The sequence below is a fragment of the Heloderma suspectum genome, chromosome 1 (genome assembly GCF_057233095.1).
Source record: "Heloderma suspectum isolate Gila_16-S chromosome 1, 16-S_ref, whole genome shotgun sequence".
Classification (NCBI taxonomy): Eukaryota; Metazoa; Chordata; class Lepidosauria; order Squamata; family Helodermatidae; genus Heloderma; species Heloderma suspectum.
In genome coordinates this window covers 413,668,544-413,689,587 of record NC_139458.1, presented here as the reverse complement: position 1 = coordinate 413,689,587, position 21,044 = coordinate 413,668,544, and the positions used below count along the sequence as shown (strand labels likewise).

Genomic DNA, 21,044 nt, shown 5'->3' with positions numbered 1-21,044 from the left:
TACCAAATGTTAATCAAGAAATGGCAGAATGTTTGCCCATAGTGTGACTCATAAGAGAGAGAGAAAATCTTTGAAGATGTAAGCCACTCTCCTATTTCTTCAGCAGTAAGACCTGATTATGCTTGACCACATCAGGTGTTGGAGACCTGATGTGGCCATATGGAACCTGACTAGTTGTGAAGAAGTCAGTTGTTGTGGCAAAATATACTTCCAATCCCCCAAGAAGAGCATAGCTTTAACACTTCACAGACAAAAATAAGGACACACATATGTAGCTGTGATGCTGCTATTCCCACATCAAAGACCAGTACCTCAGTCCTCACCACCACACACAGTATTACATATTTCAGAAAGCTGTCCTTAGCCTGGTAGACGATGTGCTCATTTATTTTGAAATAGCCTGTCCTACACTGGCTTCTGAAGCAGATGTGTTAGTAAACTGACCATAAGAATTTCCTTTAACAACAAAATAATGTTTTAGAGTGCAATCTTATGTATGCCCTAGCCAGCCATGCTGGCTTGGGCATACTGGGAGTTGTAGGACTTTTTTTTTATCTAAACATGGATAGGATTGCACACTTAATCTCTCAGTGGATATGGTTGCATTTAGTACAGTACAGCTCAAGCATAATCAGCAGTATTTACTGATCTTGATGGGTGGTTTTATCGGGGAGAGTGCACAGGCATTTTATATTTCGTCATTTTATAATCAATTGATCACATGATCTGAAAGCAGAGAGGATGTTTCCTTTTCAAACTTTCTGGATGAAAGCACACATAACATTTCTGAAATGGGGCCAGTTTGGAAGTGGCAGAACCTGTGGTCAGTTCAAACATACATTTTCATCTCCAGGGTTAGACTCCGGGGAAAACAATTCTAAAAATTTGCAGCAGAAACTGGCCATGCATGCTACTGATTGGCTGATGCCTGCATGTCACCAAGACACTTCCCTCTCATTTCCCAGTGTTTCTTTTTCTTTTCTTTTTTAATGTGAAGTATAAATGGGTAAATGTGCCTGTGGCACTTTAAAAAAAGGTGGGGCACATGCCCGGAGCATAGGGGAAGGGTAAACTGATGGCTGGACCAATTTATAGAATCATAGAATAGTATAGTAGGGTTGGAAGGGGCCTACAAGGCCATCGAGTCCAACCCCCAAAATTCACTTGTCTATACATCTGTCCTTCAAATTGCAAAGCTGGGCAGAAGCTAGGCTTATGCTGCAGGTAAAGAGTCCATTGTGCCTTCTCTTTGGCTGTTACATCTGTCTTTGCCTGTAGGTACTGGAGAGCAGGCGTGTGTATGTGTGTAGTGAATCTTGAAGAATGGCAACTTTAGTAATATACACTAACACAATTTGAAAGAAGTTATCTTCAAAATCTTCCCAAAAGACAAATCGGACTAGTGACTTGCCTCGGAGAGTTAACAGGAAACAGGGATTGTCCCTGGTAAATAGGGTCTGTTGGAAGTGTGGAATAAATTGGTTCCTGAGAACAGAGAAGTAACCCATCTCTAGTCTGAAAAGACAAGACGGAACCCTCTAGACACAGTGGCAAAAAATACCAAAAGGGTGGTCTGGGCAAAAAGCAGTACATTTGGGACTAGCAGAGCGTCAGTGACAGGAAAGCAGCAGTGACAAAGGGACTACATGGCATTTACTATAACTCTCTCTGCCTAAAGGCAGGAACTTCTGTACTCATCTCCCACAGATCAGAATACCTGCAGTGTGACAAACTTTAGGTAATTCAAGCAAGAGGGCTAAGGCGGGTGCTGCAGGAGAAAGAATATTAATAATATGTTGAGCTGACTTTTAAATTCATTTTTGTTTTGTTTCCCTCCATTTTGCATTTGTATTGTCATGGTTTTCTTTGGGTTTCTCTTTGTTTTACAGTTCTTTTGGGCTCCTTTTTTGAGACTGTGTTTGATGCGTTGGCTTCCCATCCGCTGCTTGTAACCATCTCAGCCATGAGTTGTGAGTGAGCCATCACGATGCTTCTTGATTTTTGTATTATTTTGTGCTTGCTTGGTGGTTGTTGTTGTTGTTGTTGTTATTATTATTATTAGAGTTCTGAGTTTTGTTTTTGCTTTCGTTTTTGCTTTTCATGTTATAATTTTTGCTTTTCAGGACTGGGACATGCCTTCACTCTTGATGTGTAGGCCAAGAGTCTTCTGGATTCTGAGTTCAAAATGTGTTGGCCCCTGGTGGGATTACAGTGACCTGGGGCTGTGCTGAACTGGGATCTGTTTGGACTTGGGAGCAGTCCTCCCATTGTTTCATTTGAGTCTTGCTTCTTATGCAGGAACAGAATATGCCAATGCCTCTTTCTGGCCATTAAAATCGCTTCCTTCTAAACCAGACAGCATGAAATATGTACCTGCAATTCCAGCCATTTTAGTGATGGAATCCTAGACATGACATCAAGACGTGGTTCAACTGATTTGACTCAGTGACTGCGTTGTTTTTCATTAGCATATGCTTCCCTGTCCTCAGTCCCAAAGGAGACAAAATATTTTTTCCTTTGCTTAGTCTGATTAATAGTTGAACTGGAATTATGACATTTATATATTTGGAAAAACTTCCTTATGACATTTTTAATTGTCTTTTCAAAGAGACTGTTAAGAACCCATCTTCTCCTAGTTTGGTGAGGAATTTCTGCAGACAGTAGAGCTTGTAAGAACAGAGATATGATTCAGTGTGATGGAATTAATGCTTAGGAAATACATAAGAGATGATCCCCATATTATTGCCATTGGATGACATGGTCTGTGAAATTCAGGTTTAATTATTCAATCACATGTTAAAAATATTCAACATCACACTTGAAGAAAGTCTGCTCATGCAACAGGACTTTGCCTTCTCCTCCTTCTGTACTTCCGATACCCTCCTGAATCTGCTTTGGAGGGTCCCCCAACCCCCTAGAGCAAATTTAGGAGTTGGGGGGCGGGAGGCAGCTGTTCCTTCAGCAGTGTCTGTTCTGCTAGCAGACGGACACCATTGGATACAGCCCAGGATCAATGGCAAATAGCGCATCATGGACCTAACCACTACCTTCTCTTTTCCATGCCTAGAGACCTTTCACACTGTACGGCAGAAAACTCAAATTTGCCCACTGAAAGTACACTCAGCTGAGCATCACAGTCAATCCTGGCTCATAAATGAATGCATGTGTACGATACATGTGTTGTATCACGTTGTTCCTGCCTGTTTTTCACACTTTACATTTTCAAATGTACCCTTAAAATACCACAGGGTTTACAACTAAAACCAAAGTAGAATAATAGAATAGTAGGGTTGGAAGGGGCCTATAAGACCATTGAGTCCAACCCCCTGCTCAATGCAGGGATCCAAGTCAAAGCATCAACTTAGATTGTTGATGTAATCTGTGAACAAGCCCTTATGGGGACTGTTTGTTTGGGGGACCAAGAGGATCTTAGATAAGATAATCAGATAATTAGATAAGATAATCTAAGATAATCAGCTGGAGCAAAGTTCAGAAGCATCCTGGGTTATGCAACTGAAAGGATTCAGTTTTGTTGAGGAGGAGGAGGACGCTGCCATGATCAGTTTCTAGAGTCAACTGATGAGATACAGAACCATTTTCGACCTTTCACCTGCTCTTAAGTTTAATGTATCTGAAATGAGTGGTTTTCTGTTTTGTACAGAAAAGAGTTGCTGGGCTCCTGGGATTTGTCCACGCAAGGCTTATCCTTACAGAATATATTTTTTAAATTAAACTGCAATTAGATCTTGTACCTCACAGGCACAATGCTTATACAAGTGGCTTTTCCACACTGAAGCTTAGCTGTTCCTCAGGGGTTTATTCATGGAGTAACTTTTAAACCATAGCTGAAATGCCTACCTAGGGCATCACTTCAAGTTAACATATGCAATTAAAATGGTTTATAACCTTAGTGATAAAGAAAACATTAGTAGCTCTGCGAATTCTCATCTGTGATGTATTAAGTTTAATTTTTCTTCTTCTTTCCCGTTAGCCTCGTAATGTTGCTGGTTTCCGGGGAACAGTCCGCTATGCTTCAGTGAATGCACATAAAAACCGAGTGAGTATTTCTCTTTTTCTGGGGAGTGGTTAAAACAGAAGTGTTCCTCCCCTTGTCCAGGATTCTGCTGGGTAGCCCATGCAAAGCATATGCTGAAGTGGGTCAAAGTGGTGTACAAAGTAATAGCATCTGTGTGTGTGTGATGTTTTATATTTAAACATATTGACCTAAATAAACACAAGCAAAGGACTGCAAGCATGTAGTAAGCTTTTCTTTAATTTCTCCCCCACCCCCACGCTGGAAACAGCAGCTCCCTTGCACTGGTTATCAGACCTGGAGGACAAAATGCAGGGTGTTGTGCTGATAAGGTTTATGTGTGTGACTCTTCCCCTCCCCCAGTCTTCATGCCAATCTCCCCTTCATGATTTTCTGGATTGCATCAATTGTCTATACCTGTGGTCTCCAACATGGTGCCCTGAGCACCAATATGCCCATGGATACCTCTCTTGGTACCCACCAGTCTCCCTGCCCCTCCTGATTTTTATTTTGTTTCTTAAGGTGTGCATTTTTAAACTGGGGGGCTGGCATGCTGCAAAATGAAGATCTGCTCTCCAGCACTATCTTTATTTGGGTTCAAACAGTGGTTCTGGATGTTCACAACAAGGGCCTGGAGGGAACAGCCCTTCCCTGGCATTTGTTCCAAGCACGTGGTACTTGGATGCTATAAATATGAAGGCACCACGTAGCCATCCTGGCCTATAGCTATTGCACTGATAAAATACTCTCCATAACTTTCTATCTAATCAATTTTAAAAAACCATCTGAACCAAGTGGCCATCACTGCATCTTGTGGCAGTGAATTCCATAGGTTGACTATGTATTCTTTTGAAGAAATAGTTTTGTCTCCAATTCTTCTATGGAATATAGTCCTAATACAAGGGTGGGCAGACTTCAGGCTTGCAGGATCTACTTTTTTTTTTTTTTACTAGAACCCCCAGATCTACTGACCAGAGCCTGGTACAAAAGGCATACACTTAGAATTAAAGAATTCTGAGCCCAGGAATTTGTTTTGGGTACCAGCACCAAATGGAGCTCGTAGCCTATCCACACAAAAATCCACTTCTGGATAGGCCATATTTTTTTCATTGTAGTGATATAATTTGTTTGGGAGGGGAAAATCATTTTGTTGCTGCTATAGTTAAACAACTGAGGGTCAGAAATCTTTGTCAATCTGCAAATCACTCAGAGATCTACCAGTACATCCATATCAACCTTCCGCATACCCGTGGTGTAATATTTAAATCACCATCATTTATTAGTTGTTATAGTTAAGAAAGTTAAATAACCTCTCGAGAAGGACATTCCTTCTTCCATTATAGCCCTTATCTAGCACAGCTCATTTGTGAAGCTCTGCCAAAATTTCTGACAATCACAATAACTTTTATAGTGCTTTTTGAGTGCTGAAGCTGCTTCACATTGCAGAAGGAGAACTGACACGCACGCGCTTGTGCTTATGTGCGCGCGTGTGCACGCACACTTAGCTTGCCATGCACCTAGTGCATTCATGACTGAAGCAAGCTATACACTTAGAGCCACTATGCTACTATCCACTAAAAGATGTAAATGTGATATTTGAACTAAGGACATTACGGTTAAAGATCCAAATCATTTTACATCTCCACTCAGCAGTTCCATGTTGCTCAGAATAATAACATTCGAGTTGTTATACAATGCTCTCAATTTTTAATTTTTAGGGGTGTGGGGAAGAGGTCCAAAACAGATTCTGAAAGTAGATGTTTTTAGGTGCTGCCTTTAATCTGTGTTGTCACAAGCAACTCTGAGTGCTGTCACCTTTTTGGGCAGGGGGGAAGAGATTGAGAAATATACATAATAGTAATTATTGGTGATATTTCTTAGCAATTGTATTGCCTTTTTAGCCTTCGTGGTGCTTTTCAGATGGCTAATTACTTCTTGCAATCATTCTTGAAGGCTGGCAGATCAATTATGCTCTCTTCTACTGGCTGGAAAAGACCTAGAAACATTCCGGATCACTAATGCAATGCCTGACATAGGAATGTAGTTCTGACATCAGGATGTATTTTGAAATCTCATACGTAGTATAGATTTCATTTTCATGGTGATTGTTTTGCAGTCTCCCACATCTTCCTTCATAATGTCTATATAGCAGCTCTGTCAATTACTTTAATAAAGTTTGTAAGGAAAGAATGTAATTTTTAGCAATAGTAACAGACTGAAAAGTATTTGGTGCTCTCCAGGCCACCAGTAAGGTGAACTGGCATCCTGTTGTTTGAGAATTGTAGTACTAGATTAGGCATCTCACTAGAACGGTGGTTTTTGCACCGTGTTCTGGGGAATCCTGAGGGGAAGATAGGTAATGTAGACATTATTCCTTAAAAGAGTTGTGATATATAGACCTGGATTTATGTCATGTATTTTATTTACTTATTTTAAAATATTCATAGGCTGCTTTTCCAATTGTTCGGGGTGATGATTTCACCATATTAACTGCAAAGACCAAAAATAACAGAACTGGACCTCACATGGTTGAACTAAATTGTTTTTCATTTTTCAGAAAGACAGTTCTAAATTGTTTCAGAGATTAAAAAAAAAATTGGGTCACCATGAACACACACAACTTCAGTTAATCATGAGTTGTGTACATGATTCTTTGTAACATGGACCTCATAGAGAAGAGGGCAGGGCGGGGGGAGGTGAAATGCCTATGAAGCAATACCTCTTTTTGCCATGTGCTGCGTAGAGCAACGTAGAGTGGTAATTGAGTGATGGCCGACCAACAAGGTATATTTATTTTATATGTTTTAAAACATTTATATCCCACCTTATCTCTGAGGAGTTCTGGCCAACTTACAACAAAGTAAATAATTTAACATCAGTTGAGAACTATATTTTGCATTCGTTTCTCCATTACAAGTGTCATTTTCTCAGTTAAACTCTTGCATCATCTGATCTAGACCATACACATACCCTTTATGCTCCCTATCTGTTTGCTTGTCTGTCTCTCTGTACTTCTGTTTCCGTGAAGCTTGAACCCTGAGAGATTTAAGCCTGATCCAGGCCACTGGTAAATTGTTTATCCATGTAAGTATTCCACACACATCCCATGCACTTATTATGTACATTGGCCCATTAGCATGTGGCTTAGCAGACCAGAAGCATGCCTTTTAAGACTTCTGATCGTTAGCATGCTCACACGTGGTAAGTGCCTATAAATGTACTAGTGAACATGTGTGAAATGGATATATGGATAATTTATTTTATTTATTATTAAATTTATTAATCACCCATCTGGCTGGTCACCCAGCCACTCTGGGCGATGTACAACATACAATAAAAACAGTTTAAAACAATACAATTCTACAATAAAAACATTTTCTAAAATACCCTAACCCACCCCAAATGCCTGCCCGAACAACAACGTTTTTAATGCACGACGGAGCTCATTAAAGAGGGGGCATGACGGAGTTCCCTAGGGAGGGAGTTCCACAGAGTGGGGGCCACCACAGAAAAGGCCCTGTCCCTCGTCCCCACCAGTCTAGCTGTCCTGGCTGATGGGACAGAGAGAAGGCCATCCGAGGCTGATCTTGTTAAGCGGCCTGTCTGGTGCTGCTGGAGGCGCTCCTTAAGATAGGCTGGGCCGGAACCATATAGGGTTTTAAAGGTCAAAACCAACACCTTGAATTTGGCCCGGAAAACAACTGGTAACCACTGCAACTCCTTCAGCACTGGAGTGATGTGATCTCGCCGGTGGCTGCCTTTAATCAGGCGAGCCGCCGCGTTCTGTACCAGCTGCAGTTTCCGAACCGTCTTCAAGGGTAACCCCACGTAGAGCGCATTACAGTAGTCTAAACAAGAGGAGACCAGGGCATGTACTACCGATGGGAGCAGATGGTCGGGAAGGAAGGGGCGCAGCCGCCTTATCAGATGGAGTTGATACAGCGCTGTCCGGCTCACAGCTGACATCTGAGCCTCCATGGACAGCTGGGAGTCCAAAATGACCCCCAGGCTGCGGACCTCGTCTTTCAAGGGTAGCCGTACCCCATTCAACGCCAGGTCAACATCCCCCAGCCTCCTCTTGTCTCACACCAAAAGTACCTCGGTCTTGTCAGGGTTCAGCTTCAGCCTATTCCTCCCCATCCAGCCACTCACCGTCTCCAGACATTTGGACAGGGATTCTACAGCCAACCTTGGTGAAGATTTAAACGAGAGGTAGAGCTGCGTGTCATCCGCATATTGATGACACTGCACCCCAAACCTCCTGATGATAGCCCCCAGCGGCTTCACATAGATGTTAAATAGCATCGGGGAGAGGATGGAACCCTGTGGCACCCCACAAGTAAGTGGCCACGGGTCCGAAACCTCCTCTCCCAGTGCTACCCTCTGGTACCTGCCGGAGAGGAAGGACCGGAACCACCGCAATACAGTGTCCTCAATGCCCAACCCCTCCAGGCGGTCCAGGAGGATACCGTGGTCAACGGTATCAAAAGCCGCTGAGAGGTCGAGGAGAACAAGGAAGGAGCATTCACCCCTATCCAGAGCCCTCCTCATATCATCTACCAAGGCGACCAAGGCCGTTTCTGTCCCATGCCCAGGCCTGAAGCCCGACTGAAATGGGTCTAGATAATCAGTTTCTTCTAAGTGTGCCTTCAACTGCACCGCCACCACCCGCTCAATCACCTTGCCCAAAAATGGCAGATTTGAGACTTGGCGAAAGTTGTTCAAAACTTGAGGATCCAAGGAGGGCTTCTTTAAGAGCGGTCTTATCACTGCCTCCTTGAGGGCTGATGGCATCACTCCCTCCTCAAGGGAGGCATTCACCACTGCCTTGATCCCCTCACCCAGTCTCTCTCTGCAGCTCATAATGAGCCAAGATGGGCAAGGATCAAGTAAGCAGGTGGTCGGCCATACCGATGAAAGCACCTTGTCCACTTCATCAGGAGGAAGAAGCTGGAACTGATCCCACAAAACCGGTTTGCCACAGGCCGCCTCTTGCTCACTAACTGTATCCACAGCGTGCAGAGTAACACACCTAATCTGATCAATTTTATCTGCAAAGTGCCTTGCCAAGGCCTCACAGGAGGCCTTAGAATGCTGCAGTGGTTCCGGAGCCACAGGACCGACCAGGCTCTGGACCACTTGGAACAGCCTCCTGGGACAGCATTTTACCTGTACCCCATTTTACCTAACATTTAGATAACATTTTACCTGTACCCCAACACACAAATCAGGCCTCCATAACAAGCCTGTACTCCAAGGAAGTCCCAACTCCACAATTTCTGGCACAGCTTGCCCTCAATTACTTATCTTCCCTTGCACTGTGCAGCTGTAGGGGAGTTGGGCTGTATTTTAGGGAACTCTTCTGGGGTTATAGTGAGCCCAAACAGGTCCAGCCATGGGGCCGATTCTAGGCTATACTGCAGTGTTTGAATTATCAGGGTGTGTGTGTGTGTCTGAGAGAGGGGTCTTGATGAAATCCATAAAGCCACCCCTTGACACCACCTAATTTTAGCTAAATCATGCCCCCTGTAACCTTTGAAAATAAAAGCTAAGTGGCCTCTCTAATTCAATCACAGCTGTAGTGTTTTGTACATCATAAAGAGGTTTCATGGCTGCTGTGTAGGAATTCTAAAACAGGCAAAACAATGCAGAGAAAGTTCCCTGAAGATACAATGTTTGAAAATGACTGCTCTAAATCTTTAGATTTATGCTAGATGAGAGCCTAGTTTTGATGGTGAATGTACAATGGATTTGGTCATAAGTCAGCAGTCTCCTGCTCAGTCATAATGTTGTTGTAGCTAGTACCAGCAGCTTCATTATTTTTTAAATGTTATTTTATTTTTATTTTTTCAGGAGATGGGTCGACATGATGACCTGTGGTCCCTTTTTTACATGCTGGTGGAGTTTGCAGTTGGTCAGCTTCCATGGCGCAAGATAAAAGATAAGGTAAGAAATGCAGTCAGTGATAGAATAGGAGGCAGATCCCAGGTTTGATCTACAATAAAGCAACAACTCTTTTCTCACTCATTTTATCTTCCTAAGGTTTAATGTTATGTGTAGTGTTGTGTGATTCTGGAATCCGGTATCTTTTCTCTCTAGGAGCAAGTTGGTATGATTAAAGAGAAATACGAACATCGAATGCTGCTAAAACATATGCCTTCTGAGTTCCACCTTTTTCTGGATCACATTGCAAATCTGGATTACTTCACTAAACCAGATTATCAGGTAAAATCCTGTTTTTACTGATAGGCTGACACAGCTGAGAGACTGGTTACAAAGATGGTTCCCCACGCAAAACCAGTAAAAACCTTTGAACAGATTCTCCCAAGATCTCTGAATTATCCTTTGAACCTTGTATGTGTTTGGCTATTATGTTTAGGAACATAGGAAGCTGCCTTATACCGTGTCAGACCATTGGTCCATCTAGCCAGTACTGTTGACACTGGCAGCAGCTTTCCAAGGTTTCAGGCAGGATTCTTTCCTAGCCCAAGCTGGAGATGCCGGGGATTGAACCTAGGACTGGGACCCTCTGCATGCAAAGCAGGTGCTCTACCACTGAGCTACAGCTGTTTAGGTCAGGAGTGGGGAACATATTGGGGTGGGGGGCCAGATAACCGCCCACCCTACCCTCCATGAGCCAAATGACACCCATGGGCATGCCATGCCCCTTGACATCGTTCGGTCCCCATCCAAAGCTTCCTTTAGAGCTCCTCCAGCTTGCACTTTGGGTAGGGACCCACCTTCGCTGTCCATGGTCCTTACCTGGGAGCGCCTGTGCAGACCAAAGCCACCGTGACCGAGGCACTGGGCCTGGGTGAAGGAGCTCCCCTCCATCCTGCTCCTTGGTTGGGGTGGCTTCGCCTGCCCTGTGCCTTCTTCCATTGGCGAGGATGTGGGGTGGGCAAAGGTAGTGGGGAGAGAAATCTACACTGTTATTTCTGATAACTGATCAGAGATAACAGCAGGAACTCTGCTGTGCACCACTCGCCCTCCTAGTTGGCCAACAATCAGAGATCAGTGGGAATTCCCCTCCCTGTTAGCTTTCAAGGGGTGGGGCTTTGGGGAAGGGGCCTCACCTGAGGTCCCATGTGCCAGGTGGGCTGGCTTGGTAGGCTAAATTGGCCAATGGGCCTGAGGCTTCCCATGCCTGGATCAAAATATGATCCAAATGGAACCAACATAATTGCTCTCTTTCTGAGTCTCCAATTAGCCTAACACTATAGCTCTTGTTGGCTTTTGAAGAATAATACTGAGTCCTGTGAGAACACATTAGCCAACAAAGGTTAAAATGGCATCCTACCAGTCTCACGAAACAGCTAATTGGGATAAAATTTCTAAATATGTGAATATTACTTGAGGGCTGTACAGTTTGCTTAGTAGAATAATTCCTGTTCTATATGTCCCTTTGTGTGTGACACCCATGAGGCTAAGTAAAGCATTCTCATTCACGTGTCCATGTAGATTATTTGTCCCATCCATTTATCATGGACAGAAAAGAAGACCCAGTCACATCAGCCAATGAAGCCATGACACAGTGAGGGAGGAAAGAGGCTTTCTTGAAGCATCTTTTTCTCCATACATTCAAATGCTGGTCCCTGCTATTGGGAAAGACATCTGCCTGAGAGTCTGGAGATCTGCTGCCAGTCAGAGTAGACAGTACTGGGAGAGATACAAAGGCAGCTTCCTGTGTTCCTCTTCTTTCTGGTTGTGGATTAATATTTGAACCTTTTTATTACAATTTGCCTCACTTCTAGCTGATCATGACAGTGTTTGAAAATAGCATGAAGGAAAGAGGGATTACTGAGAATGAGGCCTTTGATTGGGAGAAAGCTGGTACAGATATTTTATTATCCACAAGCACCTCCACTCCACCTCAGCAGAACACAAGGCAGACAGCAGCCATGTTTGGGTGAGTGACACATTCACATTACACAGTCAATATTCACAGGCTCTCATTCCTCAGATGCAGGTTTTTTTAAATTGTAGGCTCTGTACAATAGAAAACAATTATATTGTGTGTGTTACGACTACAGGTATTCCAATAATACAGTTTGGGTTACATGTGAATTTGACATGTAAACTACAAATGCATGAGTGGCTGACAGTGAGTTGGATCCCAAGGTGCCCTTCTGTTCCATGAACTCAAGGGTCTTTGATCCAGTGGAGGCTCCTGTTCATGCGGGGAGGGATGCAGTCTTTGCTAATTCCCCTCTCCCCTGTACCACTTCCCATGCTGTTCCTGAGGGTCGCCCAGACCTCTGGGAAGATTTTATTAGGTGTACAGGGAGCCAAAGGGGGAATTACTGAAAATCTCCTTCCCACCCATTTCCATGAGTGGAAGACAAGAACAGAACTCTGTTTACAGGCTCATTGGATCCACCTCTTTGTGTCCATGGGAACCTTTGTATCCATATTTCTCGAGGCAGATCCTCAGCATGCTGCTTCAAATGTCTCTGAACATAAATCTTTTTAATCTTTTCAGTGTGATTCTCAGAATGTTTGAATGTCTTCCATGTGACTGGACTGCAGGGAAATTGAGAGATCTAGGGATAGAGAAATTGCCAATGTGGTTATGATGCAATGTGGGAGGGTGCAACACAGCTACTTGTTGAGGATACACAGAAAGGAATACAAATACAGATACACAGTATACAGATACACAGAAAGGAATACAAAGTTCTGGAATTTGGGGACATCCTATTTTACTTGTGTTGCTGTGTCCCATAAAGGTAGACCTCCCAAATGACTGTGACTTCACTCTGGATTTAAATTTGGTAGACATAAATCAAAGTTCACTTGTAAATTAAAGCAAGCAAGAAGTACCTCAAATCTCTCTAGCTGAATAAATAAAAATGTATCACATTTATATCTTGCCCTTTCTGAGCTCACTCTTGCATTATTTGCCATAAATGAGCATAATGACTAGACCTACTAGCACATAGTAGAATTCTTTGTGGCTGAAGAAGCTCTCTGGCATGTTGACTACATTGACTAGTTATTATGGGATCTTGGTGAGATGGTTTCCAGGTTGCCAGTAATGAGTGTTGTCCTGTTAGTTGCAAAGGGATAAGGAAGTTTCACCTCTGGGTCACAGACTAGAATCAAGTGAAGTTCCAAGAGAAAATTTGTTGAGGGTTATTGATACCTTAGTAAATTTAGAAACAGCTGCTCTATTGCAACATGTTCTGTATGTGAGTGCATTATCTATGGTATTGGCTGCTCTTTCTTGTCTCTGTGTGTGTGTGTATGTGTTTATTTGCAATTATAATAAAACAAAAGAGGGGAAACCTGCAAACAATAACACTGATAGCAAGAAGATAAGAAAAACAAGAATAAAAGCATATCTAATAACAGTAACAGTAACTGTTCACAACACCATTGATTTTTTTTAAAGGTTCGACACTACTGTTTCAAATATATGTATTAATGTAAGCGGAACATATCTTTAAATGAGCATTCAGTTGAAATTGACAACTGTAAGATACGCAGTCAAATGCAGCTAGAGCAGTAAGATCTTCAGGTCACTGAATAATAGACAGTGGGGGGTTTATCCTCTCAGGCTTGGAGTATAAGTTTCTTTGCAACTGTTAGGGGTCTCACAGTCCACATTTTCTGTCCGTCTGTTAAGCCCCACATCATAGGTATTGGCTGCTCTCTGATGGAATTGCCTGACACGGCTTTTGTGAAGTGGCCTTCCCCAGCCTGATGGCCTCCAGATATTTCAGGCTACAATTCCCAGCATTCCTGACTATTGGCCTTGCTGTCTTGGGCTAACTCTAAAACATCTGGAGGGAGCCAGTTTGGGGAAGGCTGCACAATAGGGGACTTGTAATCTGATGTTTTTGCGTGTTGTCTTCCCTCTAGTGTGGTTAACGTCACTCCAGTTCCTGGAGATTTACTTCGTGAGAACACGGAGGATGTTTTGCAAGGAGAGCACCTGAGTGACCAGGAGAATGCTCCCCCAATCTTGCCTGGCCGGCCAACAGAGAGCTTAGGCCAAGCTCCAAACATCGCCTTCAATGAAGGAGAGGTTTGGGAAGAGACAGATGTGAACCGCAACAAACTCAGGATCAGCATCAGCAAAGTAAAGTCCTTGACATTTTTGAATGTGTACTATCCTTTTTGCCTTCCACCTGGTTTTAAACCCAAGAGATTGTGAAACTTTTCACGTTAATAAAGATCATGAATATAGTATTTCTAATAAAAAGTGAGTGAATTGTGGGGTTGAAGATGTCTTCACTTCACCATCCTTTAACTAGGCTTTCTGCAGGAAACAGAGCTCCAAATTTTGACCTTGTAGATTCACATATTGTATGGAATTATTCTTTCCTGCTTTATAAATAACCCATCAAACATGATAGTTCTTGGCATTTCTTTGATTAAGAGAGACAGTCTACAATAAGTATTCCATAACTTCTGCATTGCTGAAACTGAGTGTGACATGACAATGTTTGCTCTGTTTGGCCAACTGCTCAAGGAACAAGAAGCTGAGGCACAGAGGAGCCCGTGATCTCTGTGTATTTGGCCAAACATGACACATGCGCCACCGTGTACTCCTTTCACACTTTTTTTTTGGCATGGAGATTAATCTCTATGTCAAAAAAGTTACATTATGATTACAACTATCATTATTACAAAGACTGCAGACACAAAAAAGAAAACATATTTGCAATACTGAAGAACATGTACATACATCAATATCCATTTTATACCTATGCTTCCAGAAATTAATGAAAGGACACCATTCTACTGTAAATATTTATTTTTCATTTCTTCAATCCATTAGCCTTACAATTTTACTTAGCTTAGATAATTGATCTACTTGCCAAATTCTTCCAATTCATATAGGTTTTTTTTCATTCTGCCAATGTTGTTGTTGCTGCCGCCTTTGGGTTTGAGATTTGAAATGAACGAGTAATGTACTTTTTGATACAGTTTGGTTACAGGGGTCAAGTAAAAATGAATTATAAAGAAGCTTGTGAGTGACATTAGCATTTTACGTAATACACCTCTGATTAAGAGAGCCAGTGTAGTGTAGTGGTGAGAGTGACGGACTGGGAGCCGGGAGATCCGGGTTCTAGTCCCCACTTGGCCATGGAAGCTCACTGGGTGACTTTGGGCCAGTCACAGACTCTCAGCCCAACCTACCTCACAGGGTTGTTGTTGTGAGGATACAACGGTGAGGAGGAGGATAATGTAAGCCGCCTTGAGTTCCTTGCGAGAGGGAGAAAGGCGGGGTATAAATGCAATAAATAAATAAATAAATAAATTAAGAATACTGACTTCTATACCTGAATTGCCTGGATTTCTTGGTGCTGTTTTTCTTCCTGTAAGTGGAAAGAGAGTGGCTCACCGAAAGATCTCCTTCCCAACAAAACGTTGAGCTATAGTTGATATATTTAGTTGTTTGTTCAGTGTAATGTCAAAGGAGATACTCACAGAAGATTACAGTGGCTACCTCTGAACAGCCTGCATTGGAAAGTTGAAATTTCTTTTTGTAGAAACCACTGCTTTTTTTAACTATTATTTATTACGTTTCTATACTGCCCAATAGCCAAAGCTCTCTGGGCAGTTCACAAAAATTAAAAGCACAAGTACAGCATAAAAACAATATAAAATATAAAAGCATTAAAGCTACAGTGTAAAAGTACAACCACCATAAAACCTAGCAGCAATGCGGAGATTTAAAATACAGTAACAAATTTAAAACAGCAGAGCTAAAAGACTAAAATGGTAAAATTCCTGGGAAAATAAAAAGGTCTTCACCTGGCACTGAAAAGAGTATAATGTAGGTGGCCTGGCGAACCTCTCTAGGGAGCTCATTCCACAAACAGGGTGCCACAGCAGAAAAGGCTAGCCACCCGCCTCACTTCCAGGAGCTTCTGGAGAAGGACCACTGAAGGCTCTCGGCAGGTACATATAGGATGAGACAATCCTTCAGGTAACCTGGCCTCAAGCCATTTAGGACTTTAAATGTTAATACTAGCACTTTGAATTGGGCTCGGACATGGACTGGCAGACAGAGCTGCTGGAAAAGTACTAGCCTAATATGATCTCATTGGCCAGTCCCCATTAACAATCTCGCTGCCCTGTTTTGGACCAGCTGAAGTTTCCGGACTGTTTTCAAATTACCCACGCATTGCAGTAATCCAGACGAGAGGTTATCAAAGCATGGATAACTGTAGCTAGGCTATCTCTGTCCAGATAAGGGCATTTTTTGGTATATCATCCTAAGTTGATAAAAGGTGCTCTGTGTCACTGAGTCCACCTGTACCTCAGGTGACAGTTCTGGGTCCAGGAGCACCCCCAAACTACGAACCTGAACCTGCTGCAATCTTCCATGACTACCTTCCTTGTCTGTTATACCACTTACACAAGTAGACCATGCAGGAATAAAATATTGAAACTAGTCTGGCTAGTTGTGCCGAAAGAGGGTGCTGCAGGCTGCCATGATCCTGATCCCCCACCGTGCATGGGGGAACGTTCATTCCCCATGCATTCATTGTTCTGAATGTCTGGAGTCTCCCATTCGATTGTCCCATTAGGTTGTCCCATTGGATTGTGACTACTTGTTCTCTGTATAAATATATGATCAAGACAGCATAATACTGATTGCACTGTCTTGGGTGCAGTCTGCCAATTGATGATGTGTGTAAGATGGGATGCTAACTAGCACTGCCAGATGGTAGGCTGCATCACATTCATCACAGTGCCTTGTAGCTGGATTGGTGATGTTCTGTTTGGGTTTTCTCTCCCTTTCAGACACAGTGTTTGGCAGAAGAAGATCAGAAAAGTGGTGTATGCCCCAGCTCTCCAGTGCGAGCTGCACCAGACTCCCCTACGACTCAAGGGCGCTCTCTGAGATACCGTCGTGTGAATAGCCCTGAATCAGAGCGCCTCTCCACTGCAGATGGGAAAGCAGATCAGCATGAGCGAAGGTTTGTTTATTGTCCACAAGTGGCCTTTATGATTTCTTGTTTATATAACTAGTCATAAGATCAAGGCAGTGGCCTTGGTAACAGGCATTTTGAAAACAATGCAAAGCTTGGTGGCGAAAAACAGTTGAGTTTCCGCCTCATCAGGGGGCCCACTGACAAGAGCCCCCTTGACCTGTTCCTCCTCTTCATCATTTCAACCTGCTTATTCACCCGCTTCTCGCTCTGGCCCAGAGAGAGTGAACAAACAGCAGTGAACATAAGAAGAACCATGCTGGATCAGACCAAGGCCCATGTAGTCCAGCATTCTGTGCATGCAGTGGCCAGCCAGTGGTGAGAAGGAGGAGTGGCAGCTGTGATTGCCTGCTTGCCCTATCGCTCTCACTTGGCCAGCAAGCAGAAATGCTGAGGAAGAGGGGAGGCAGCAGCTAGCGACATTGGTGATGATGGAATAGGCTGACTATGCGAGGCAGGGGGGCATTGAGGGTGTCTTGTCCATGCCTCCCCGCAACCTGGAGTTGGCACTGATGTCTTTCCTAATAGAATCATTGCTCCCCTTCTCCAGTGTTTTTCTGTTTGTCAACAAAGGTGGCTTAAGGTGACTCAGCCTCTCAAGAGCACTCTCCTGTATTCAGGCAGTAATGGAACAGGGCAACACAATGTATTTTTATCTAATAAAAATAAGCGTAGTAGCCATGGTTAAAGGTGTGCTGCTTTAGCAGCTGTGAGAGTTTCCTTGAGGTCAGGGAGAGTTTCCTTGAGATCTAGAAATCCAGGCCAGAAGAAGATTCCAGAAATCAAGAGGACATGTAATGTTGCTACGATCGCCTAATCACAGGGGAGAGAAATTCCCCACGATTTTATTGTTGGGGTTACTTAATAGTTTTTATTATCATCTACATCCCCAGTTGGCACTCCTATTGGTGGCTGTGTTAATTGGGGATATAGGAATTTCATGTTGAATATTTTAGGTATCAGATTTATATTAGTAACAGAACTGATTATAAGCATTTTATTGCATATTACCATTCTCCCGAAGTATACAATAAAGAACTGGGGGGAAATATCATTTTTGGTGAATGTATACATCACCAATGCTTAGACTTTCATATTATTCATGCTAGTCAGAGGTAACTTTTAAATCTATTAAACTCAATTGCTATTAGAATGAAAACCTCATAGCACTTTTTACTGTAAGACTCTTTAGTTCATATTATTTGCGTGTGTGTGAGGCGGGGGTGGGATAGGTTACACTTCTATCATTTTCCTTTTATATCAAGTTGTTACCAGTGGTTGGTAATTATGACTTCTAACAAGTGGGACCTGCAAAAAAAATGTTGCAGCGTGGAGTGCTCCTGTTCAGGGATCCAGCCAGCCAGACCATGCCCCCTTCAAGGGTACTTGTTCATGTTTCATGTTTCCATGAATTCATGTTTCCATTAGCTCTCTCCCCCTCCCCACCGGTTTTTCCGTCCGCTCCCCCACCCCAGCAGACACACAGTGCTTTGTGGCTAATGAGCATGCGCAGTCCTCACTTGGCTGTTTATTTCCAACACTGTTGTTTCCCCAGAATTTACTTTTTCAAACCTTGGGATTCCCCCAAGCCTGCTGATACCTTCCTCTTGAGTGCGAATGGTAGTTCTGGCTGCATAAAGACTGGCACCTGGAGAATGAGTTTGCTGTTAGCATATTGAATGACAATCACACAGCACCTTCTGCTGTAAGACTCTTCAGTTCATAACTTTGCTGAATCAGCAATTTGGACTGGATTTGTCTGTGCTGTGGCTTCAGACCGTGCTCAAAATATCAGTAAAGATTGTTCAGCCATTTCAGAAGAAAGAGTCAAGAAACATCATTTTGTACTTAGGTTTTCACTTCTGAAATACTATTGCAATTGATTCTGAGTGAAGCGTGAGGACTTTCAACAATATTTTAAAGCAGAATGGGAAAGTGGTTCCAGTTGGTTCATCTGAATTATTCTTGGTTGTCAGAAAACAGAAAGCTGCTTTTAGACAATTACATTAAACAATGGCGTGTCTGGACAGGACGATGTCAGGGTGGAAACTGAGCCGATAGAACCCCAGAGCAGTTCTGATTCTGAGGAGGATCAGCAATATGTGGGAGAGGAGCCAGCTCATCCCACACAGGCACAGCAGCTGGCAGAGATTCCTCCTGCCAGCATTCCTGAGATAGATAGTGATCCTAGCAGTGAGAAAGTGTGGGACGGGGGCTTGCTAGACGCTCGACGCAGACGCAGGGAGCGACGAGCAATGGAGGGCGCGGAAAGGAGGTGGAGCACCCGTTTGGCGCGCAAGCAACGGCCGCCTCCCGTGGACCCAAGGGAAAGAGGGAGGATCTCTCCCTAGCCCATAAATTCAGGGTCTTCAAGTGATTCTCCTTCAAACAGGGATCAACTGCCTACTTGGAGCATAGGCTACTCTGCTGTTCATTGCTTAGTCACTGGTGATTAGCATCTGAAAGAGTCATTAAATTGTAAAAGGATTAAAGCCTTGAAAAGAATCCTTTCGTCTGTGTCTTGAGTTGGCCACTGGAGTGTACTGAAAGAGGCTGCTAGGGCGCTCCTGACAGACAGTGAAACAGGGATAGCAAGTAGCACGTTCAGGTACTTTGAATTGCCTCATATTTATGTTCAGAATGGACCCATCCCCTTTTTTAAAAATCTGGTGAGTGTGTAGGCCAGAGCTTGCTCATAGAAAACTGTGTGATCTGGGCTGATTTCAAGAGATCGTCATTGGCAATGTATTTATTTGGATTCATATACCACACTTCAATAGATATTTCCAGGTTATAAAGAGATGGAACAATAAATACATATAAGACATTGATAAATAAGACATTGATAAATAAAAGAACTGAATAAAAAGACAGCAGCATAAAATATCTCATTGGATTAAAAGGCCTGGGAAAATTTAAAAGGTCTTTGCCTGCCACTTAAAGGAGATCAGTGCTGGTGCCAGGCAATTACTCCTCCAGAGAGAATTCCATAGGCGAGGCACCATAACTCAGAATGCCCACTCCCTAGTTGCCATCCCCACCTCAGATGGCAGGGGCGCCTGCTGGAGGAAGCTCAAACAGGCATTGCTGTCAGGAGCCTTTAAGAGCCAGTTTGGAGCAGCAGCAGAAAAAGGGTTGAACTACATGGTACCATAAAACCAGGGCTCTTGCTGAAAACAATTGTCCTGTGTGGAGCCTTCCCCTCCATTAATGAGCAAGTCAGTTCCCTTGTCCACATCCTGATGTCATTATTAGTGCACATTTCCCATCAGTGGTAGTTCTAGATTTCTGATGATGTGTGATTCCACCCTAAGAGAGACAGGCAAGGAGAGGTTTCTGGAACGCAGTTGATAGGATAGGTATGGGAGACAAATAGGATGAGGCAAAAGAAGGCAGTGATGGAAGGCAGGCATGGCTAGGTGTATGCAGTGTGCACAGCCAAAGGTTTGAAAAGTCCAGTTGCATGCTGTCTTTGGTAGGAAGCATGAATCTATACATACATTCAAACAGCAGTTAACTTCTGTAATAGCTGCCAAAGCTAGAAATCATGTGCTTTGCCATGGACGCTCTTATCTCTCCGAAGAGAGTTAACTTTTATTGTGAGTACTTGTTAATCAGGCAGAAGCACTCTTTATTATTACTATACATGTTTTCAGGACCATGCCAAGGAATTAAAAGAAGGTTCTGGGGCTAAGCTTAGGTGAGCTCTTGCTCAGTCCTTTGTTCATCTATTAGTCATGAGATGCCCTTGGTTGGAAAGCATCTCGAGACAATAGGTCAGTGGAAGCTGGTTGGATCCTAGCAGCTAAAATCTCCCAGGTCTGGGCCATGGGTCAGTTTAAGAATGAAAGTTATGAGCAGCAATTCCCTGGAATTATTCTGCTAGGAATGGCTATATCACCAGTTGCAAGTAAATGGACTTGATCGCCATTCTGATGCTTTGCACTTTAATTATACAAAACAAATATTTCACAAGGAGAGGAACGTATGACTAGGATGTACGAGAATTTCGTTTCAGTCTGCAAATAACTAAAAAATGACCCATTTGCACCCCCTGAGGG

At 43.2% G+C, this 21,044-nt stretch overlaps 1 protein-coding gene across 1 annotated transcript in view; it reads left to right on the top strand.

Moving 5' to 3' along the window:
* The window catches only part of TTBK1 (tau tubulin kinase 1), a 117,033-nt gene that overhangs the window by 58,816 nt on the left and 37,173 nt on the right, over window positions 1-21,044 (top strand). The window contains exons 6-11 of the mRNA XM_084829025.1: window positions 3,992-4,057; window positions 9,887-9,979; window positions 10,133-10,258; window positions 11,788-11,942; window positions 13,898-14,117; window positions 16,796-16,971. Of these exons, the coding sequence (XP_084685151.1) occupies window positions 3,992-4,057; window positions 9,887-9,979; window positions 10,133-10,258; window positions 11,788-11,942; window positions 13,898-14,117; window positions 16,796-16,971 (836 nt within the window). The remainder of the gene's footprint in view (window positions 1-3,991; window positions 4,058-9,886; window positions 9,980-10,132; window positions 10,259-11,787; window positions 11,943-13,897; window positions 14,118-16,795; window positions 16,972-21,044) is intronic.